The sequence below is a fragment of the Psittacula echo genome, assembly GCF_963264785.1.
Source record: "Psittacula echo genome assembly, chromosome: 5".
NCBI lineage: Eukaryota > Metazoa > Chordata > Aves > Psittaciformes > Psittacidae > Psittacula > Psittacula echo.
The window spans coordinates 15,250,899-15,275,860 of NC_137739.1; the positions used below are offsets into that span (position 1 = coordinate 15,250,899).

At 38.9% G+C, this 24,962-nt stretch overlaps 1 protein-coding gene across 1 annotated transcript in view; it reads right to left on the bottom strand.

Annotated features, from left to right (window-relative positions):
• Positions 1-24,962, bottom strand: part of GRIN2A (glutamate ionotropic receptor NMDA type subunit 2A) — a gene marked incomplete at both ends in the record, with an annotated part of 179,307 nt that overhangs the window by 52,389 nt on the left and 101,956 nt on the right. The window contains one exon of the mRNA XM_080618947.1: positions 11,613-11,727. Coding sequence (XP_080475073.1) covers positions 11,613-11,727 — 115 coding nt within the window. The remainder of the gene's footprint in view (positions 1-11,612; positions 11,728-24,962) is intronic.

A 24,962-nucleotide genomic window follows, 5' to 3' on the forward strand; every position in this document is an offset into this window, starting at 1 on the left:
TTTGCTTCTTCAGATTGTTGAACTACTTTGTATCCATAAATCTAATTGCAACATAAAATTGCATGTTCTATCCAAGTAACAATGACAGATAATATAAATGAGTTAGTAATCCACAACATTTATAACCTAATTCATTTGAATAATTCTTTAGTTGCTTAAGCTGAAAAACGATAACATAACCATGAGACTGCTAAAATATTTCTTTTGCAAGGAAAATTATGGGAATTAACAGTACAATGACTTGTGTCCTAAAAAACCTGTAAAAAATTGTCATCTGCCTTCTGTCTTCTAAAGACTTTAAAATAAATCACAAACATTTCCAAAGAACTTGATTTATTTCCATTCCTATCTAGGGAAGCATACAAGCACGTACCCTTTGCAGTTTCCTTTCCATCTTGTTTATAATTCAAGATGTTTTGCTGAACTTTAATGCAGGAGGCAGAGACGCCAAATCTCTATACATTTAAAGGAGGAAATTCAAAATATCTCAAGGGAATTAGGAATTCCCACCTAAATCAATGGGAACTGGGCACAGGATTTATACATACACTTGTAGCATGGAATTTAACCAAAACACAATGGATGAAATCTGTGTGATTTCATACATGTGATTTCATACAAAAACTATTTCAAACATGGAGAAACAAACCTGTCTAACTCTGTGTGAGGCAGTTATATTGCAAAAGCAGTTGTATCATCAAGTTATGGTATATAACTGCATCCACAGCTGAGTCTGTACTGGTTTATATTAGCTTACATGGTGTTGTTCGTATCTATGCCATAAGTACGCCATGAAGTTGGCCATCTGGAATGGGGAGATTTCCAGCCAGCTCGGTGCTTCAGTTGAACAGCAAACGTGCCAAGTATTAGGATGTATTTCAGAAGTGGAAAACGTGCCCGACCGTCTGCCTATTCCAAGCAGCAAGAAGAAACGAAACGTGACTGAGGCTCAGTTGCATTTGTGTGCTCAGACTTGTATAGTGGCAGCACCTGCCTTCCTAAATCACTCAGTACAGGATTCTGGGAGGAGGCAGATCTGCTGAACCCTGAAGCACTTACTTCCCTCTGCAAGCTGCACTGCACCTGCATCACTATCACATGGACCAACAGGAATGCGAGCTGCCCACCACAGTATGAGTTCACCTGGTCCTATTAAAAGTGTAACGACTGCTTTGATGCTGTTGAGAAAGGAATCATGGTACTCTTTCATTCTTCAACCGGTGTAGCTGCCATTTTATTATTCTGAGGAGGATATAACCAGTCATATTTTTAAACAGCTGATTTTGGGGAAATGCTAAGTTCTTTTGATGTATTTTTATGGAAGTATTGCATGTTGAGCGAATCTCTAAAGTTAGATCCAAAATTCATCTGTTGACTTCCACGTATTTATCCAAATATGCACTCATTGTAAACTTATTTTAAAAAATAACTAAAAATTAAGACCTTGCCTTGGGTCTCAGGGGCATCCCTATTTCTCTGTCCAAAGAGGTCTAGCACTGCAGTCCCAGAGTGTTAGTGACTTCATCTGGACTTTATATGGTATACAAATTGCATGTATATTGCAAGTCATCCCTGCTACCACCAGCACAAGTAACTCACAGTGTCAGAAAGGACAATGAAAAAAAGTACAAGAGAAAGATGTCAATGTCATGAAGAATGGTAGAAAGGCAAAAGGCTGTAAAGCTCTGAAAATCTTCACTGGTGAACTAAGAATGGCAAATGAGAAGTAGTTGGAAAGAACCTGTAGGTCGCTCCTTCTGTTGGGAAATGTTTCTGTTGGATGTGTTTGCTCCAATTTATAGATGGTTAGTGCAGTGTTGAATTTTCTTTGCTGCTGATGCTGGACTCACAAGTGAACAGTTTCAATATTTATTTGATATTTTGATTTTAAAATAGCTATACTGTTAAAGATTACATGTTACACTTTTATCATCCTGCTACAGCTCTGAATGATCAAAACACCTTGGGTTTTTTTTGTTTGTTTGTTTGTTTATTTTAAGTGGAGGGTAAGAATTTAGTTTTATGCAATTAAAGCACATAATTAAAACATGGTAGGATTTTAATATTTTTATTAGAAGCCATTTAGCTTGTGGAGAACTAATTATAGCATTGTTACTAAGCATATGAATGGTATTATTTATGAAGATACAATGTTTTGTAACTTCATCTATTATTTAGTTCTTTAAACATCCTTGTGCAATTGATAATATCCCTTTGTTACAGAGTGAAGGGTTGAAATGACACAGAAAAGCTGTAGAATAAGCAAAACTAAAACATGAGCATGTGCCCATTATAAAAAAGAGAATTTATGAAATTACATCTCTATATAGGTGTCCTGCAGGATCAGCATTTATGTCACGTTAGTCAGATCTAGTATTACTTCCAGTCAATATCTATTTTGGATGCCTTTAAAACTTTCAAATGCTTAGGGAAAAAAACAACAGCTTATAACAACTACACATGCTCATTGTATTTCAGAACATTACAAAGAGGTCTGCTCTGCTTATAAAGTCTAAAAATTAGCACGAAAACCTTAGTGTTCAAGGCCAGGCTGGATAGAGTCTTGGGTGACGTGGTTTAGTGTGTGGTGTCCCTGCCCATGGCAGGGGGGTTGGAACTAGATGATCTCAAGGTCCTTTCCAACCCTAACTATTCTATGATTCTTTGTTTTGTCCTTATTCAACACTGACTGTTAAGTGGCTTACCAATGACAACAAAGCAAAATATCTGAGGTAAAAGCAGCATTACAAGTCCTGGTTTCACCTGTGAAGGTCACTACAAATGCTCTAGAACATAAATAAAGTTCATACGTAAAATCTGAAAAGTAGACTACGAAAAGTTCAGTTGCTGTTCTCAGTAGGAGACAACAGTGATATTTGAATAAAACCTTTCAGAGTGAAATAGTTTACCAACCAGACAGCTTCAAAATTCAATTGCCTCCAGTGTTTTGGAGCACTCATTTACAGTGTGCTACTTCATGAGCATTATAACTACTGATGAAATGCACTAAACGTGGCATCCTCCAACAAAATCCAAGCATTTAGGTTTGAGATAAAAGGTTTAAATTAGCATGCTTACCTACTAATATTGGTATCCCTGATTCTTCATGCAACATTTTCTAATTTTAATGACAAATGATTGGAACATTAATTTGCAGGTGAAACTACAAACCTCCAATACGGAGCAGTAGTGAACAGTAACTCTGCACACTCTTAGCAGAGACTGAAAACAATTTTCATGGCCAGTCTATCAAAGACTAACAGGTCCACAAAAATAAATAGTGGTAAATTTACACAAAGATAGACACACAATGCTTCTGATGTGGAGATGTTACCACTACAATGAAGAATTACTATCTTATTCTTTCCACCTGCTGCCTCAAACTTCTTACTTGTACTTAATCCATCTTAAGGGAACTCTTTGCCATTCAGAAGCTTTTTCTTATCTCCTCAGTCTTCAAGCCATCGCTGCTTGGAAAAGAGTAGCCCAAGGACAAAAGGGAGTTAAAATACTGCACAGGCCAGCTGCCAGAATTACCTTTTGATAGGATGGGAGATGGGTAGAAAAAAACAGCTCAGAAAGTGTGTTGTTCACTGTTAAAAACATAAACCCACCATTTGAAATAGCTTGTAAACAGAAATAGAAATGTTTTAATGAAGACACTGTACTCACAGTTCTGCACTTGCTACCTGAATGCTAATTTCTACATGTTAGAAATACATGCTAATTTATCAGAATATGTAGAGATAAACTTGAGGTGAAAGAATTTAAACTAGTCCAATCCATTCTTTCATCTTGTTTTGTTCGGGTTACTGATTCATAGAATTTGAAATTTTAACTTTTTAATTTTTTTTCCCCTCTAAAAAACAGAATAGAAACAGTTTTAAGATTTCAAAACTTTGTGTTGGTCAGGATAACCATTTTTTCCTAGGTCCTGAAGGCAAGACTACTGCCCAGAGAACTCGGCTGAAAGCACAGCTCAGTAACACTAGGCAACCAGAGACACATTCCAAGAAAAATCTCACATATTTGAGCTGGTGTGGCAGGCTCAGCCATCCTGAATTTAAATGAAGCCAGTATAAGATTAAACATTTAAACTTGGTGTATGACAAGAAATTAGATGAACGAGGGCAGTTTGCTCAGTCTTATCTGCATCCCTTTCCTCTTTCTTGAAAGATTAAGAATATATAAAATCCCCACCAATGCCCATTTTGGTGTAACTCAAAGTCATCTTCACCTGCAACCATCTGCTGTTTCAAAATCTTATGTGCTGACAAACCATTTCCTTAGCACCTTAAGGCACATGTAGAACATGGGAAAAAAATATAGCTACTTTTGTAAAGCGTGTTCTGTTAAATGTGTAAAATCTCTTTTTCATTTAGGTAGCATGGCTTTTTTAGAATGACAGCCCTTTAATAGAGCATTAAATAAAGTGCAGAAGGAATATTTGGACTTCTGGATTATGCAACCTGAAAGATGAAATTACTGAATAGTTCAAAGACAGGTCTGAAAATTTGATTTAGGCATTCAACCTTACACTGAATTAACTTAATTTAGTTATGCTCTATAGCAAGTCATGCAATGGAGAAGAGAATAGCATGCTTAGAGTGCGAAGAACACAAAAGTGTATCTAGAAATAGAGCCTCCTAAGAATCCAATTAATATTACTAGAAATCCAATTAATATTACTAGAGAAATAAAAAGTGAAAATTAGATTATTCACAGCAGATACACTGGAATATCTGCATTGCTAGATTCAAAAAATGGAAGGGGAAGGTAAACTGCATTAAGAAAGATTTGAAATTCATAAACGCCATTGTTTGTATTTGTAAAACAAACATTTTCTTAAAAAGAAAAGTCATGCTGAGGATAATGCTCAAAAAATGCAGACGTGCTCCATCACAGAACTGTCAAAACTGCATGCAAATGCTTTTACTGTACTATGTGGAAATGCCACAAAATATTGAGAGATTTATGGTAAGTTTCTGTCATTCTTAGTTAAAACTGATAATGATGTGGCCTTGATGCCAGAGAAATACAGAAGATGACCGTCATTTGAAAAAAGGGCAACAGAATCATTTTTGGGAAGGATCCTGGCCCAAATTATAAAAATCCTTATTTATGGGCAAAAGACTTCGAAACTTTCATAAAAAATACTGTTTCAACAGTGAATCACATAACACTACGTATATATGTTTTTTTATATATATATACTTCAGATATTATTTAGTTCTTTCAACATCCTTGTGCAATTGATTATATCGCTTTTTTACAGAGTGAAGGGTTGAACTGACACAGAAAAGCTGTGGAATAAGCAAAACTATATTCACTATTGTATGTGCAAAACTTAGCTTCAGGTGCAGACTTGCAATGGTACATATATCACTTTCTTTTGAACGTGTGCATTCTTTCCTATTTTCTCCATCTTCATATGCAGTCTGGAATATTCTGTTTGGTTTAATCTCTACAGGATACAGGAAGGAAAGCAGAAAATAGCTGAGAGCTTGTTTGATGTCAGGCTGAATTAGCCATCATAGGGCCCTCACCTCATCCACTGTTGTCTAAAGCACATTACAAACTCCTTGTATTACATACACAGTTTGACCACTTCATACAGCCTCTTTATCTTTCGAAGACTGCAGGTAAGGAGGGTGATAATGAAGTATTTGGTGCGTTTCTGTGGAACAGCTAGCCTAAGAAAGACATACAGTTTGCAAGCTTACACATTGCTGTATCCCATGAAGACCCCTCTCCCGCTGCACCCTGAAACACTCTCTAAATAATACATGGATGTCTGACAAACTGCTAATCACACACCATCACAGAGACCATCATACAGAGAAAAAGAGCAAGGCCAGATCCGGAGCACAGAGAGAAAAGAGCGGAGTGTGTTCTCCCTTACGTGCCAGTGCTGGCATGAAAACGAAGTCTGTCACACCAGCACATCTCACAGAAAACAAATAACTCGGTCCTGTCACCCTCTTCCCAGCAGATGGGATCTGTACACAATATACAGACATCATCCTTTTGTAAGAAAAAATGTTACATGACAACACGGATACTAAATGCACTCCCAGGAACAAACTAAGCCTTTGAAAAGAGAAAAATCTTCAGGGATGTTCTTTCCACACTAACCACACATACATATTGCAAACATACTTTCTGAGCTGTCCCACTTTTGTGAAGAAACTGATGTTGAGCAAATGCAAAATCTAACTAATCTTGCTTTATATAAAAACTATTTACTACTTTTACTTCATCACACTTTTCTGCTCCCAGGGAAGAGCTACCCTGGCAGGTTTACAGCCAATAACTAGAAAGCATAAATTGAGTTTGTTGGGTTAACAATAAAAGCAGCTGCAGAACAAAACACAAGAGCAAAATCCTTCCTCCAGATGCAGCATCTGCTGCGTACCTTCTACTGCAAATCTTTGTGTCACTTCGTGGGTCTGAAGGTCCATATTACACAATGCTAGCTAAATTTAAATGACAAAATATGATGCAAGCACTTTCATGTCTTGTCAATAGGGAGTGTTTTACAGTCCTGTGTGGTTTAAAAATGCACATATAAGGCTCTGAGGCTCTCAAAATTTGCTGCAAAATCTCAGGCAGGTTCTGCAAATGCAAGGCCCTTCCCTCATTGCCTCCCCTGCTGCTGACAGGAAGGGCCCAGCACTGCTGCAAACACAGCACCCAGAGAGAGAATAAACAAACAGGAGAAAGAAAAATTAACACCTCCTATGGCCTCATTTATCAACATAGAATTAGTTGATAAATGAGGATTTGGCACTCACCAAATCCTCAGCAGCTAGTATAGTTTTGGTACCGGGAAATGTGCCATATCACTCTATGTAGTGCAAGAGTTCAAACTCAGGCCAAAGCAGCCATTTTATGAGGTAAAGGCAAAGAGCTAAACAAATTGGCATCTCCTTTCTCCTCCTCCCAGTGAGGGATGACTTTCTGTCGGCTCTGCACTCAGTCAAGATCTTACAGCTCTCCAGAGATGTTCAGGTAGCCATACCCTGACCTCCAGAGAGGAAGGGCTGCCCTGAAAGTCCTCCTACTCTTTAAACCCCTCTTCGATACTGGCTGTAATGAACGGAAGTGAAGCACGCTTCACCACTGCTTTCCATAGTAGCCGTGACTCCTTTATAGCAGCAGAGAGGAGGGAACCATCTTCCTTGGGAACACAATTTAAGAAATGCTGCATAATAATTGATGCAATTCAAACACTTCCGTACAGAAAGGTCAAAGGAAAGGCCTTTCAGCTAAGTAAAAGCTCACTGATACAGAAACAATATGCAGTTTTCACTCGACAGTAAGTGTCAGGCTAGGCACATTTACAGGAAGACTAAATACACTAATCAACATGGATGGAACAAAGAAAATGACAACCCAGCAGATGTTAAAGAGCATTCTGTTTCTGCTATGAGCAAAGATAATATATCATGTTAGGCCACAGAGCCACTCACAAAAGATATACCAGCAAATGGATGATTAGATAGCCCAATTTCATTTGTTCTAGTCAAAACAGATGCATTTTTTTACAGCTTTTAAGGAATCTCTACCGTGAGGCATCAGGATCTTTCAAATATCACGATCCCTTCTCTGAAATCAATTGAGATTTCATAAGAAACTGCCCTGTACCATCTAAGTGACTTTTTATTATGACAGGACTCTGACAAAAACCTCTGTCAGCAATCTGAGTGTCAGGTTTTTCAGTTCTTGTCTACTGAAGTTTCAGCTATACCATTAGATATAATAGCTGTCTTTTCTCAGCTACATGATGGTGGATGTTAGTAGCCAGATGGAGCTCTCTGTGAAGACCTTGGTTCATTTATTCCAGGCAGGAATTGCACACCCTCTGCCCACTCATTCCTACTTAGAGGCAAATGTGTACAACTTCACACAGAGCTTGTAAATCTGGCATATGCTAGTTAATCAGAGCAAAATCAAGTTCCACATTAAATCCTGCATTAACAGAAAGTGGAAGATGATTGGTTATGTTTAGAATAAACCCAGATGTAAGTAACGGTTCTTGCAGTGGCATTTAACTTGCAATTGTGCCGTGTAGTTCCCGTTACTGTTGCTTCTTGTAAAAATTCAGTGGCTACAAAAATATATTTATATTTCACAAATTCACCCAGAATACACACCACCACAGTTATGTTATCTGTATCTACCTGGGGGAGCACCAGAAAGAATCGTTTTACCCTGAAACTCATCTTCACACATAGAATACACTCATCTTTAAATGTTATACAGTCTTCCCTACCTTACTTAACATATATGATCTGCACAGTTAATTGAATCATGTAATTTTGCCCCTGTTAATTATATGCTAGTATATGATTTTAATATTGGACTGATTGGTTTTATTTCCACATTAAAAAGGACTAAAAAACACTAACAGACTGAAGTTTGCAATTCAGTGAAGTTAATGGGCCAGGGATGAGACCCAGGTCACACCTCACTAAGATAAGCTTAATGGAGGAGCTGCAGGTGGTATTGCTGGACCTCTGAGGACTTTTTAGCACTAGGCACAGTGTTCCTGCAGCGCTTTGGTGATATTTGGGCAACACTGACACGCTTCAGGTTTCACTGAAACAAGCACATTAAGCTTATCTTTTTAAAAATCTCTTGCCCGAAAACAGCAGCCCCTGTGCCTGTCAAGATTAGCAGCAAGAATATGAACGTTGATGTCAGAAGTTTGAGTAGCTGCTTTAGGACCTGTCACAATATCTTACTGGATGCATGTTTGAACATGCCCAAAAGTGTTTTTCAGTCTTCAAACTATTATCATTCAACCAGCTTTTTTTAGAATCTGATATGGGACAAATTCCTCACTCAAGACATTTACATGTGAAATTACGACCTCCGACTTTTGATACTGAGTCATTTGAAAAGAAATAGAAACTTATTTTTCTAGGAAGGCATCTCTATTTCTTAGAGATGTATGGTTCAACTATGGTTGAACGGATTTGCTATAACCTCAAGCTTCGAGTCAAATATATCAATTTAGACACCAAGAGAAACAGTATTTAAGTAAAAGCAGATTATTATATTAAACTCAAAGAAGAATGAGTTTTAATATTAAATCTTGCACATAAACCACAATTAGTCTTTCTAACATATATAATAAAACTAGCTACTCTCATTTTCTATGTACATTAGTTACATCACAAGGATTAGCAGGCTGTTGCATTGTCAGTTTTTCACATGAGTAAATCATATAATTAGATTCTAGGAACTGATGCTTTCCATATAAGATTGAGGATATTTAATAAGACTTTAATAAAACAGTTCTGTGATACTGATACTGTCACTAGAAGTAAAAGCATGTGCCTGTCTGGAAATTCAGAGCAGGAAATGTTAGATCTCGGATGAGTAATTTTGACGGTTTTGAAATTGAGAAAAACAGCACAAGGAGAAAGAAACAAGGAGAAATAAATTAGCCAAGAGACATGGGGTGAGAAACACAACTTGGAAAGGATGTTGAGATGATACTGGAAAAATGTTCAAATAAACCAGGAGTTGCGCAAGGGCCTTCTCATGCCTGTAAGTCAGAGGAGCTGCCCTATTATTTCTGAAGTGCACAGTGATGCCCTGCTGATATAAATGTGGGGTGCTCTGAGATAGCTGGGAGCTACATCCAGCTTGCCAGGGTAAGTGATTAGTCAGTTTATTTGTCTTCATCCACAGAGGCAGGGATCAGCTTGTGGTCAGAAGAATAATTCTGGTGGTGACAGCCCATTCTTGGCGGCCTCTCACTTCTCCCCTCTGACATAATTAAACCTGGCCCCCTTCCCATAGTCCTGCAATAGAGAAGCAGACATGAAAGCTGCTGCTAGGGCAGGCTGTTTCTACTGAAGTAACTTGGCAGGCCTGTTAAAAAAAAGGCTCTAAAGCAAAGGGGCAGCTAGGAGTAAATGCATAGGGTTTTTTTCTGAGCAGGAGCTTCCCTTCAGTCACTCCTCTCTTCCTCCTAGAAGCCCCCCAGCACAGCAATGAGCAGGAAGGGATTTCCCAGGTGAAAAACTGTGCAACTGGCAATGTAAGCATCAGCCTACAGAGGTCTCGTAGCCCAGGGCAACAGGTGGAGTGTGTACTGCTGCCATACAACATGCACAGCTAGACAGAGCAAAACCTGCACTAAATCTTACATTCTCTGACAGGGGAGTCGCCTGAAGGTTAAAAAAAAGCTCAAGTTATTTCTTGGATATAACATCACTTTGTATATCCACCATTTCTTTGCTGTTGTTAGCTCATTTTTCAAAAACATCAAGCCTATCTCCCCTGTCCCTTAGACTGGTCTCTTTAGAGAAATGTCAAGGTGCAAAATGCGCATTAGCATTGTTGGCTGCCTCTCTAACTGTCTTCTCCCTTTTGTGCCTCATACTAATATTCCCCAAGTAGTAGAACACTTTTTCCACAACTTTATATATGGTATGCAGACTGTTGTAGAATTTTAAAATAGGGTAAGACATTTTCATAATAGTTATTGAGCAAAAGATCCCTCCAAAGATTCAGATTGGCATGTTTGGATAGGATTAAATTTATCCAGAGAATTAAATTTGCATCAAATGAACATAAAAAAATACATAGCATAATCTAGGACTACTCCCCATGGTTTTGCATGACTAGCATATTTACTGAGATGTCCTTCAGTAATTCTTATTTTGTCATTATTATTCAACATCATGAAGAGTCTTGCAGTCTTACAAACTGGAGTTTTAAGTTGACTTTATGGGATCCAAAAGCTATAAAATATAAATATAAAAGCAGCAATTTAGATAATACAGGATCATGCTTTATGAATTTAAAATAAAACCGTTGGATGATACAGATGCATTTTTTCCTATAGTTTCATATTGCAAACAGTTCTAAGCTCCCCTGTTTTTAAAACATGGGACCACAGGTAACCTACAAAACTGAGAGGCAAAACAATCACAGCCTGAGGTGAGAGTTTTATAGAAAAAACACTCGTTGTAGACTTTTTATTTTATTACTCACATATATGATTAACCCTGATACCAAGACACTTTTCCTTGTAGTCTATATAGAGGCTTATGAAGATCACTTGCTTACCAGGAGAACACAAGTCAAGATTCTGAACTTCTTAGGTACACATTACATAGGTTATCCTCTAATTCACAGAAATTTCACAGGTTAAAATAGAATATACATTCACTCTAAAATGTGTCAAAGGACACAAAACCAAGCAAAAAAAACCAACCCTGACTGGAGCTGTCAAGGTACGCAAATCCATCCAAATTTAGGTAGTTGAGGCCCAAGTTTCTGGAGATATTTCAGTCACCTGTTTCATTTTACTAAATTGTATGAAGAAATGCAAGGTGTGTTTCACAGAAATCTTCTGAAACCCACATGGTTTATCTTCGCTGATATGTTGTTTTCCCTGTTAAAACTCCTTATACCTACTCAGAATCAGGTAAAATTAGCTTTTCTGAACTGTTGTGACAAACCTGCTACAGCAGAGTATCATCATTGACATCCATGATGTTAATCTGTCTACTTGTCACTAATAGGGTTCTTTCTATCAAGTTTCTCCTAGCTCCCATCACATCTTTTACCCAGAGGTAATGAATGCTCACCTTTTCCCACTGGCGATCGTTGTTGAGTACTATCACCACCAGCCTGGGGTGTGCCTGATAACCATCTGCCGTGAAGGACAAATCTTTACCTTCCCAAGTCACATTCATCATAAATCTAGAAGGCAAGAAAAAAAAAGTGCATTGAAAAAATAATGAGCAGTGAAGCCATTAATGAGCAAGTTAGTTCAGTACCAGAACCACTGGTGAAATGCATGCACCAAATCCTGGTAATACTGTGAAAAGCCTACATCTGCAGCATGGGGAGCTGAAGCATTTCAAGGCAGTCCACAGCAGAAGATAAAGCAGAATATTGTTTACATACGATTTTTAATGCAGACATCATTTTTAAAGCGGCTTCCATTACATCAACTCTGTATGTAATGTTATACTATTGCCTCACTACGAGTAAGTGCTTGTAAGGTAAGTGCTTCTTGTCTGGCTTCACCTGTTTAAACCTCCACGAGTCCTGTTAGCCCTTCCTGACACCACAGCTATACATATCTGGGACACTTGGATAAATTCCATTAATGCATTCAGCCAAAAGCAGACACGATAAATTTGGTAATATTTCAGTTCAGTAATTTCAAAAATTAAAAAAAAAAATAAAAATATTTGTGGATTGAGGTTAATTTTCCATAGTTTCCAAAAGACATATAAACTATTTAGCACTTTGAATAGAAAAGGAAATAGAGGGAGTCAGAATAAAATGTACAGGAAGAAGAAGGATTTCAAAAATTTTGTGGAGAATCATAGAATGGTTTGGGTTGGAAAGCACCTTAAGATCATCTAGTTCCAGCTGCCCCTGCCATGGGCTAGGATGCCTCACACTAGACCATGTTGCCCAAGGCTCTGTCCAACCTGTCCTTGAACACTGTTAGGGATGGAGCAAAATGTCTGTCTGATCCCACAGTTCCTGCCTTTATACTTACCTGTTTGGGCACTGAATCGATAAAACTGTGTATTTACCACAGGCTCTTTGTTCAGTTACAAAGGAGGACTGTAGTTTCTCGCTACTCGTGTGGTGAGGGACGGAAGCACTAGTTCCCTCCGAACTAGGGTCAAGACATAGAGCATTCACGGAATACGGGTCATCAACGATTTATTGCGCAGTTACAATTCCTTATATTTGTTGCCTAAGCACCTCCCCAGAGTCAGCTGGTTCCTGTCCCTCCTGGCAACTTCCCATCACAACACGTGATATTCCGTGCACCAATCCCTACAGAGGACATTCATACAACTGAAAATTTTGGATGAATTTATGTCAACAGAAGGAAATTACCTCTGCTACAACAAGAGGTACCTCTCCTAAGATGTGCCATAGTACTCTTGATTGACTCTTCCATTGTCCTCTATTGCCACACTAACCCGCATGTTCCAAGGACAGAGTGCGACTACTTTTAAGTAATCCTGCCATAAGCAGTGATCAGATAATCTCTACCAGGTCGTTGTTCTGTCTTGGACTGTGCCATTGAGGGACATTTAGGAACTCTAGCCCCACAACCACGAGCCATGGGCCAGAAGACTCAGCAAAAAGACAATGCAGAAGACCTGATCTACCCTGGGGTAGGGATCTCAGTACTCTCCTCATTACCTTAGAGACATTCTTTAATTCTACAGAGTCTTCTAGGTTTTCTAACTGTAGATTTACCCCTGAAGGTCTTAAAATCCTTAATCATTAGAATTTATACCAATTCTAATGCAGTCTATCTAGTTTCTCCATTTCCTTATTAATACGCATAGGCTTTCATTTCTAACTCTGGCTTTTCATTCATCATTGAATCATGTACTCTCTTTTCCAAAGCATTGTCCTTTCATTGATTCAGAAATACTGTAATCCTGTCCATCGAACGAAGTCAACTGTCCTCAAAAAATTTCCACAGACTTATAACAAATCCCTATTCACATTTGTGTTTCACACAGATTCAGTGTTTCCCAATGAGAACAGATTGTTTCCACCATTCCAGGGTCAGAAAGAGTGAGGAAAAACTGTGGGTTTTTTTTAAAACAAAATACAAGGAATTTACTGCCAAGAGTCTGAACTACCATAACACACTGGTTAAGCTCCCCAGATTGTGATATTGAAATATCTATCATTTTATACATTATCTGAAACAAAAACAGGCATGAGAGGGAAGAGAGTAAAAAAGCTTGTATTGACATTGGTGTTCTTTGGTCATGTTGGAAAGAAACAACCCCAGACTGTCAACGTAAGCCTGACAGGGCTATCGGCGGGTGAGGGGTAAAGATGCAATTCAGAATCTTGGAGATCTTGTGGCACATCAAGAAGATACTGTGCCCTCCTCCACCCCATATCCATGGCCTGGAGTTAATTACACTGAATTACCCTGAATTCTCAGTGTACTTCATTGAAAGAAATTCAGCCCAACCTTTCACTAAGCTGCTTTCCTTCAGGAATTCAACTAACCCTAATAGCATTCCATCCTGCAGACAGATGTGTTTGAAGGACGTTAAAGTTACTTTAACTATTCACACATTGCTCTATGCCATTTTGCACACAAGAAACTGCTACTGGCTTACATGTTTGTTTTGGAGTTTTGTTTTAGGGGTCAGGGTTTGGGGTTTTTTTTGGTTTTGCTTTTGTTTTTTATTTTGATTGTTTGTTTTTAGGTTTGTTGTTTGGGTTTTTTGGTAACAGTAGTAGTAACATGGTCTCCTGGTGAATCTGACAGATCAGGTTCTTCAGCTCCATATTCAAAGGAGAAGGTTTTGCATTGACATAGCTGCCTGAAAATCCCAATAGCAGAAGAACACTAAATTAAAGTATACAGACCCAGAAGCAACAATGGCATTGTATCATAACAGTTAATAATTAAATGTGCACTGCCCTAAACAGTCATATAAACATCATCCAGCACTCATTTGACAGCAATTTGTAACTTCACTCCTTGTAATAACTCACATTTTGTGACAGACTGTCTGTGTGAAAATTTTCCCCTTGGCAGAATTCAGCTTCTCAGTTGAACTAATTCAGATATTATATTTTTCATCCAGCACTGAGAGAGCTTGCTTGGGAACAAAAACCTTGTTTGCCACCTTGACAGGAAGTGGCAATTCACCAAACAGAATTTCCTTGTACATACATGTAAGAAACCAGAATAATGTTTGCTCACTGCTGAAAATCAAATGCTTTGTGACCCAAGGAATAAAAAGCCCAGGAAGTCACCACAAGGGAAAAACAAGGACAAACTGAAAACATGCACTGCTTGCATTTGTACCTCTGCACCCTCTCTCAGAGGTCCCTTCCCAATTCATAAACATGAAATAACACCCCCTACAATGAACACTGCATCTTACAGAGCCAGGCAGAAATCTCCTCATTAAGTAAAACCAAAAGCAGAGCTTTTTGTCTCCTCCTAAGGGCTGGGTCACAAACATGCACACTGTATATCCAGGCTTTTATGTCCAGTTGGGATTTTATTACATAGCCATTGGTGACTGGACTTCAGTTGAACCCTTCTTTCATGTAGTTTGGTAGGTTCACTCCCTAGATTTCAAACACGACTCATCATCTTTGGGGATTAGCATGCAAATGCCCTAGCATAGAAGCTAGACAGGGGCCATCACAAGATGCAGTGTTGTAGGTGCAGCGATGCTTAAGTGATCCAGAAATAAAGATGAAACACAAACCTAAGTTGAAAACCTGAACTCAGTGTATATTTTTAATCGGTGTGAAGTTACTAGCCTTTTAGTAGTGAAACACGTTTTGCAAGTTCAAGAAAAAGTCTATAATCTGCAAAAGTCTCTTAAAATCGTATTGTCCAGATTATGTACAAAAGTATCTGTGATTGACACAGTCTGAGCTACCCAGCTTCTCAAATTGCTGCAATGAAAAAGAACTTCAAGGAGGGTCTTGTTTTCCCGAGCATACTTTTCTGTACAAAATTCATCAGCTGCTCGTGTTCTTCAGAAACACCTTCCCTTTGAATTGTCAGTTTTCACCCACAAAGGACAGAAGTCCTGGTCTGCTTTTACTGGCCAAGATGCTAAACTGCTTGTCTCTGAAAAACAAATGCGTGCGTTTCTGTTCCTGGTTAGGAAGAGTGAGGAAAAGCAAGTACTTATATATTACTCTCACAGAGATTTAAGTTTGCCCAAGATTAACTCTGTGCAATATGTCTCTGTCTTCTAAACTGGTAAAAATACATTTCTGAAGTAGTTTTGGAATTGCATATTCCTGTTCTTAACTAAATGAGGCGCTTGATTATTTGAGCTCATTACTGTAAGGGGCCAATTCAGTATACACCTTGGATTAGTAGTTAATCTGCTTTCATACCTCATTAATGCTATAACCTTTGCAAAGACATGATAGCAGGAGGCCTTGTGATAGTATTACGACACTGAAGTCTTAATTAGCTTTTGGAAACTGAAGTTTGCGAGTAAGATTCCCTAGGTAATACACATATAAAAAAAGGATTTTGGAGGGCAGAAGTTAAACTATTCACACACTGAAGCCAAACCAGGTTTTTATCATGTGAAGAACCAAGCCTGCACTATATACTTCAAAACACTTTTAAACTTTTATATAATTCTCTGGGCTTTTTTGCTTGTCCTTCCCCAACAAAACTGAAAAGAGAAGTATTGAAACACCGCACCAGAACACTGCTCCTGCTGTATTTACAACAAGCCTCTGAAGCACCAAGGTTACAAACTGTTCTCTAGGTTTCCAACTTTATTTTTATAGACTCGGAAATATCAAGTAATCCAGATAAGCCTTCAGATTAATGCCAAAACTGCACAGTATTTATCCATGTCAAATCTCTGACTTTATGCAGAAAGACAGAACAAGTTTGAATAAGGTGGGTTTTCCTACTCTGCAAATACTGTATCACAACTTCATTGACGCTCATTTACATTAACAAATGGGGGAAGACTGGCAAAAGGGTTAGACAGTAGTTTTTGGAAGACCATTTATTAGTGAACAATCCTGCTGAAACAGAACCACCTTTCTGGCCAGTCTCCTTACAGAAGACATGGACATTCTTTGTCCATAAGGTACTTGGTAAGGATTTCCTATACTGTGGGAAAACAATTGAAACCCCAGCAAAGCCACAACCACTCCTGGAGCAGAATCTTGGAGACTTTCTGCTCCATGTTATATAACAGCAAACAAGTTTGCAGGCTTGGGGACTTATTTTGATGTTAACCATACAAATGTATATGCAAGATACACAAGTGCTCCCCTGATAGATAAAGGATTTGAGAGCAAAAGCGAGAAGGTTTAGTGGATTATGTGGTTTTTAAGGAAAAAGACCCCGAACTATGTAAATTATGGAGATCACTTTGTCTCAAATAAGGATCAGTCCTAACCCCAGCTTCATAAACCTCTTTGGGGGGATGTGAAGAAACAAAACAGCAACAGACCGAAAGCACAATACTGCACAGGGGAACAATACTGCACAACTGAAGCAGATGCAATGTCACCTCTGGAGCCTCCCTAGCGATGATGCTCACCAAGCAGTACCCTCCATGTGCTGCATTTCTCGGATACCAGCAGGTCATCCTTCCATATATTCCTGTCCTCATCAGTATTCCAGAAGACCCTGCAGCACTTTTTTACAATTCATTTGTCCCTTGGGGCAAGCTAAGCTTAATCCTGATCATCCAGCAAAAGTAGTGTGACAAGAGACTTATAGACCCTTGTTTCTCATTCTCAGCGTAACTTTTGCCACAGCCAATAGCATATGAACCAGTCCTTGAATCAACTGGCTTCTCCAAGGGAAAGCCAGACTGAGGGAAAACCCTGGCCAGAAGGCAAGGGAAATGCAAAGTTTTGAGATTCATGGGGCTAGAAATAAATAAAAAATGTGGACTACAACTTGGAACCATCCCTCAAAAGCATTGCACAGCCAGGAGGAAGCACTGCTGCAAACACAAAATGAAAATAAGTCAATGCATTGAAGCAGTAGCACTCTGTGCTTGCTGAGGCCAGACAGGTCTACTTATGCTTAAAAAACCACTGAAATACTCTTCCTGAAGGATGCAAAGATCACAGCATTAAAAAGAAGTCACATGTAAGAAAGTACTCTTACAAATGTGCAGAAATTCAGGGCATCCAGAAAAGATCTGGATTTTAAAAATTAGCAGTTGCATGCATGCACATATACTGAACAAGGACCTCCTTGGCATAATGCAACAAATAAACTTTCTAATTAATTGATCCCTTAAAAATAAATGCATACGATGTAGTTGTGATAATTATTATACTTGTGACAAAACATGGTCTCACCAAAACTAATACAATACAAAAAAATCCCCTCCAAACTGTTTATTTTTGTGTTTTCTCCATTCCCTTTTTTTATTTCATGTTTATTTTCTATCTATCCATGAATATATGAATATGAAACACCATACAGGAATTATGCCTTTAGAAACCAAATGTCCTGTGATTTTAAAAGCAAGTCCAGATACAGGAAGCACAGACTGTTTCAGATGCCCTTTCTTTTGTTTGCTTGGATATTTGTTCCTTCCTTTTTGTTTTATTATGGTAATTTTATACAGATCCAGACTTTTAGAAGTAGAAATTGAGGATTCATCAGGCTCAGGAACAGAGCTAGCTCTGTGGTGACAAGCTGGTTTATAATTAGTGTGCAATCCACCTAGTATCCAGCTCCCAAACAGATTACTGGCTGGGAAACACATAATGAGTAAGGCAGAAGCATTAATGAAAACATATCAGTCCTCAACTACCTCCAAAAAAGGGAACTTAGCTACTCTTACTGTTACTGACCCATGTTTCTGCCTGCATCCTGCTGTCCAGATCACATAATCAAATGATAAATTCCTCATCACTGCTTCATCACTGGGGACGATCATTTTTTGCTTAGAGCCTTCTTCAACATCAGGCAGTGTTTCAAATCCGTGACAACCAAGGGCAATGAAGACAAACAGCAGAGACTTGGGGGAATGCAGGTTTCATAAAAGAAAATCTCCCCCTCCTCTCCCAAAGAAGGAATTTCCAAACTGAGATTTAAAGCTGATGCAATGCCTTAAAACCAATGTGTCACTGGTGAGATTTCTCCTTCCTCCAAACGGCATGAACCAACCATTTTAATCATCTAGACAGCCAGCCTGAGCTTGGCATTCACTCAGCATCATACCTACAAAAGCAGAAGTGAATCCAAATTTTGTCTTTTCTTCTTTACCTAGTCGAGGCTCTGAACTGCTGAACTTCCTTACTATGATTCTACTGTGAAATTTGAAAGATACTTATCAATAGACATCCCACAACAGATTTATCATTAAGAAACAATTTTCCTAAACACATCTGTTAAATTAAGAAACCCTGAATGTAAAATATATGAAGTGTGGTCTGACATACATACAGAAATAGGTCTGAAGTAGATCGCTATTAAACGAGGTAGCAATGCATTTTTCAAGCAGTGAACCTTTTTTTAAGGACAATTTTATATCTTAGGCTATGTAGGACTTTTTATTCTAAATTCAAATCCTTCATCGTGATGCAAAGAGCCTTTTCTTCCTCTGCATTCTCCTCCTCCTCCACTTCCCCCAGCCCTCGCTTTCCTGAATATAACTCTGCAACGATAGCCTGCTTAGGAGCTGTATCTCCCTAGGCCAGGAGCCAGCATGGATGAATACAATTTTGGGAACAATATGCTCAGTGACTGTGAAAAAGAAATGGCATGCCAACCACTTGTACCTCCTGCCAGCTGCTCCGTAAAGCATTAGTTACCACTAGGTCTGGAAAAGTCATTTTGCCACAGTTCTGCCAGAAAAGCGACAGAACTCTTGGGGAGCCCTTCTGAAAGGGGAGAAGGAGAGAGAGCAAGATTAGAAAGGGCCCAGCTCCCTGGAAAAGTGCCACAAATAAGTATAAACACCAAAAGTTTAATGAGTTCATTTTATTATTAGCAAAAGCATTTCATAAATAGCACTAATATTTTGCTGCACCAACTCAGAAGCACCCCAAACTCTTCCCATGAAGCCTGCCTGGCTTCCTGCAAGGGTAAGGAGTCTGCAATAGCTCTGTCTCCAAGAACCTTCACTTACGTTTTGAATTTCCAAGCCTGCTTTCAGCCCTGAAGGCTGCTGAGCTCCAGAACAGAGGCCGTGCTTAATTTCTTTTTTTATCACAAAAAGAGAGGGATGTTCCAAAGCCCCATATCTGGTAACTGTTTGGTACTTTCTGCTTCCTAGACTGACCTGGGAGAAAATTCTGATTACAGATTTTCTGTAATTTCTTGAATCACGTTGTCAGTAAACCAGCACCATGCTGGGATCTCTTGGGTGGAATGTCTTCCTCCACAACCCCTCTTTTACTGTCAGTGAAGTTGAGTTTTACTTTCAGAGAAAGGAACATGACATCAGTTCAGTTCCTGCTTTTAATGCAACAGCATGGAAAATGCCCTCATGCTGTAGAAAAGGGCAATTACAGCACATGAACTAAAGTGCAAATATCTAGTTGCCACTGTTTTAAATCTGCTCATTAGCAGTGGATTAGACTTTGTGTATCCCTGTGTACCAATCCAATTGCTACAGTATTCTACTACTGGGTCTCCTGACTAGAAAGCATCCCCACACAAATTAATGAGGCCAAGTGGGACTCCGCAACTGACTACATTTTTTTCTTGAGTATCTTCTCTTATTCATTTTTTCATGTTGGCAATACTAATTTCTTGTAATTCAGGATATCTGACATGAGTTGTTAACATTAAATCTAGGACTGACAGCTTGGTCCTCATCTGGAGATAGACAAATATACTTCTCCCTGCATCTTTGTGGCCTCAGTGCTCCACAAGGGTTTGCAGCTTTGTTCATGCCTTCAGACATTTAGGTACATCATCCTCTCTTGGATTCATTTCTGTAGAACAGCATTTGCTGTAGCGAAGGAGAGGAATAAGCAAATTCAGCAGCACCCTGAAACTTCTTCAAGCTTTAGTTGCCAAAAATCAAGTACTAAATGGAAAATATACTCAAATGAGATGCTTCTCTCCACAACACCTAAGCTGTGACTGTAAGATCTTGGGTTACAGCCTCAGATCATAACCCTGTGTGTGATGCAGTCCTATGAGCACGCAGTGGCTCCAGAAACACTGCAGTAGGATCACAAAACAGGAAAGACAACAAATATCCTGGAAAGTCTTAGGTAAAAGTAAATACCATTTGTTTTTCTGCACAGCAAGTATGCTATTAGGGAAAAAAATCCCCATTTTGCTTCATACATAATTAGTTCAATAATGGTACATCTTCAATCATACAATAAAGCAGATGATACTTTTTTCCCCAAGTCTTTTGACAGAACTTAAATGAACAAATCCTCTGTAAACTGGATGCTGACCTGTATGCAAGAAAAGATTAAACAGATTTGCTGGATTACTCATCAAACCATTTTGTCTATTTAATCCCTGATTTTGAGCTAAAGAAAAAGAGGAAAAATCATCTGTCTTTGTTAAAAGATGAAATCAAAATATTAAACTTGGTGAGTGACCATCACAACTAGAGAGACAAGATACCCTTGTCCTCTGGAGAAGCCTCACAGCCATGCTGTTAACAGAAGAACAACAGCAAGGACAAGAAAGAAAATGAACTGGGCAGTTGTCCATGGAAAGACAGAAGCCCTGGGTAGCATATTCCAAAACACTGTTCCCACTGAGTCCCCACATTTTTAAAGCAGGGAGACTGAGGGCAGGATCAACTAACGCATTTGTACCTGGCCACTGGGCTTCACACTGCTCCTGCTCCCTGGCTTAGTGATGTCCAACAAAGAAAACTGTGCTTGGGAAGTGTATGACATAACAGCCTGGCACCATGTGGATAGCCATCTAGCCCTGCACCTTCACTACCGAAAGTAAGATGAATCTCTACATCCTGCATGTGATTCGGTTGTATTCAGAAACCGAACACACCTAGACGTAAACACCTCATGGTAAGTGCCTGACTACCTCTGGCTAGACACATCTTTTTGCTTTTCAGAATAAAGACAACAGAACAAGAGCTCTGTCATCCCCATCCATCCCTGCACAATCAGAGTGGTTGGAAATGTTGTTGTGAAATGTATCTCCCAAGGTTATGACTTTTATATACAACATGAGTACCCTTCCAGACAAAGCAGAAGAGTTTCTATTCACAAAGCATCAGAATTTTCCATGACGACTGGCAGGGTTATTTTGTTTTGCTGCTTGTTTGCTTACATGTTTTCCCTTTTTGAGAGAGAGCAAGCATTTGTTCAACTGACATTGCATTAATGAGCAGCTAATTCTATTTATCCTGCTGTGCTAGCACCAGTACATCACATAGTACATCACATTAGTATTTTTCTGTCTTGAGTATTACACAATGGGAAAAGATGATCTGATTGAATACATATATGTATGGGGTTTAATGCATTGGAAATGATCCTTGTATTGTAAATCCTTTATTCTTAGGGGAAACGTAGCTCTCCCATGTGTACCAGAAATGTTGATCAAATTATTCCAAAAACTAAAGCAAATCTGATTTTTTTTTTTTTCTGAGACTAGAGAGCAAATGAAAGAATCTTAGAATTGCAGTGACAGAGAAAATATTCATTGTGTGCTTCAAAACATATCTATCTTTTATCCAGTTTAATACTGAAAGGATTTGAGAAAGAGGGAGGAGGAGCTTTCACTTCATGGCTTTCTTTACATAGGTTTTCTTCATAAATGAAGATGAAAATTGCTATCTAGGTGCAGGAAGTTGCACATAAAGCATTACCAAACCTCATTTACAAGCAAATTAGCTATTATGACATAGCCTTAGATACTATACTGGGTGTAAAACTGAATTAGACTGTCATAATAATAGATGGAGTCTAAAAATCCTGAGGTTTTTCTCCATTCTTGAGCTTGGTTTTACTCAAGCATTGCCTTACAGAGCCTCTTCCCTGCTTTCCACTGAGTTCTCTGCTGCTGAGCTTACAAGAAGTGTCCCTGCGTGCAATCCTCCTCCAGCTTTAATTTCCAGAATGAGCAGGGAGGCACAGTGTGGCAGGTCGCACATCCATAAGCTGTTTGTAATTACTTTTAGCCCTTTTCATCGTGAGGATGTCCCAAAATCTTTTTTCAATGTTAGTTCTCTAATACAGCACCATCTTGTAGTCTAAAGTACAAAGTTGTACTATCTGTGACCTGAAACTGTGAGGACTACTATTCAGAATAAAATCCCAATTTAGGTATTGATTTGTCACGTAAGGAAGAAACCTAGGATTTAGTGATGAGGATAAGGAACTACAATGAATTTACATAATTCACCTTGGCATGGAGAGACTGGTCAGCTCCCAGAGATTACTTAGCACTGCTAACTGCTTGTATATACTTGCTTTTCTTGCAGATTATATCTGACAAGAATAGTCTTGGGGAGTTATTACATAAGAAGGACTATTTAAAGTTTATTCATTTCAGTGTAATTCTGACATTTCTAAATTAAAACCAGCCCGCTTCTTGTTCTTGTGGTGTTTTAGAAGCTCAAAGTATCTTCAGTATGAAAAATACATTCTCACTTCATAGCTCAATCTTTTGCACTGAGAAATTACTTTATGAGCCACAGTGCACTATATTACAACTTCTATTAATAATTTCTGTATGCATCATAGAATCCCAGACTGGTCTGGGTTGGAAGGAACCTTAAAGCTCATTCAGTTCCAACCCCCTGTAATGGGCAGGAACACCTTCCATTAGAGCAGGTTGCTCCAAGCCCCATCTAACCTGGCCTTGAACACTGCCAGGGATGGGGCAGACACAGCTTCGCTGGGCAACCTGTGCCAGCGCCTCAGCACCCTCACAGGGAAGAATCGTACACTGCAAAATCTCCTGGTGAAGTTTAACCTTGCTGCTCTCACACTCACAAGCCCAATTCTTGTAATGCAGATTTAATGAGAGAAAAATAAATTGTCTGAAGGCAGACAATTTATTCTGAACACTGAGTACCTAATTCAAGCCTACATTAGTGTAGTACCTAAACAGTGGGGTAGAAGTCCTTTTTAAAACAGATTCAAGCTTTTGTGACCCTTCCATCAGAACCACAGTTTATTAAACATCAACACTTCTGATGACAGAATACAACTTAACTTTCACAGAAACTGGACTTTAACTATTAATAGTGGACATGTTGGCATGGTTTAGTGTGAGGTGTCCCTGCCCATGGCAAGGGGGTTGGAACTAGATGATCTTAAGGTCCTTTCCAACCCTAACTATTCTATGATTCTATGACATTAGGATCACATGCCAGGTGTGGGCAGGACACTCGTCCCAGCAGTGCCTGCCTCACAGCTCACTCTGACACGAGTGACAGCGCAACAACTCTCCTGGAGCCATGCTGGATTGAGAATCACCCCAGTACTGCCTCCTGACACTCCCCAGGGGCAATCGGGGCACCAGGGAAAGAACTACAGATTTTCTGTGATGCCTTCAGTGAATTTACACAGTTTTAAAAGCAGAGGCTTAGAGAGAGGAAAAGCAATGCCAGAAAAAAGTGCAAGTATCATACTAAAAGCAAGTCCTCTCCGAGGAGAAGCATGCAAGTTTCTGAGCTTTGGTCACACTGTTTATAAGACACATGTGTGAAATGTATCTTATAATCCATTTATTTGGCTGTATTTGGCTTTTAAGAGTGCTTCTGAAGAATGCTGCTTGCATGGAAAACAGCAACTGTTCCAGGACATCATATGGCAATCAACTCCTAATTTAAACACGCACTTACATCTGAGAAGATTAAAAATGTTCCACAGTTTCCTATATGAAATCAGCACTTATTTTTCTTCTTGTACCAATTCTAACCTGCTCTTCTGTAAAAGTGCTTCATCTGCAAAATTTGGTCAGAACAAATTTCATAAATACTGCTTAGATACTGTAAAGAGCTACTAAAAAAAAGAAAAAGCAAGATCCCTTTACTTCCCCTCACACAACAAATAAAGAAATATTACTGTGTGACATGAATTACACATTTTGGATAGGAGTAATCATGAGCACCAAGCAGTGAAGAATCCTGACTTAAACCTTGGCTATTCCCAGATGACAAACTGTTTTGAGAAAACACCCATATCAACTTGGATTAATGCATATTAATTTTTACAGTTATTCTAGTACAGGTGACAAAAATAAAATACTCAGAAGCAAAAGTGACAGATTTCAGTTATTAGGTGATAAAAGCTACCCAACAAACCTAATACTGATATAATTTCCAGGGACACCTCTTTAACTCTGCACATTTGTTGTCTTCTAAAATATAACCAGGTTCCTGCTGATCCAAGTGATTCACGCACCGCCTCCAGAGCATTTTGGTAATGTTACCTCATAACTATAGTACACAAAGGCACAATTTATTTAATTCAGCCTCATACCCTCTAAGAACAGATTC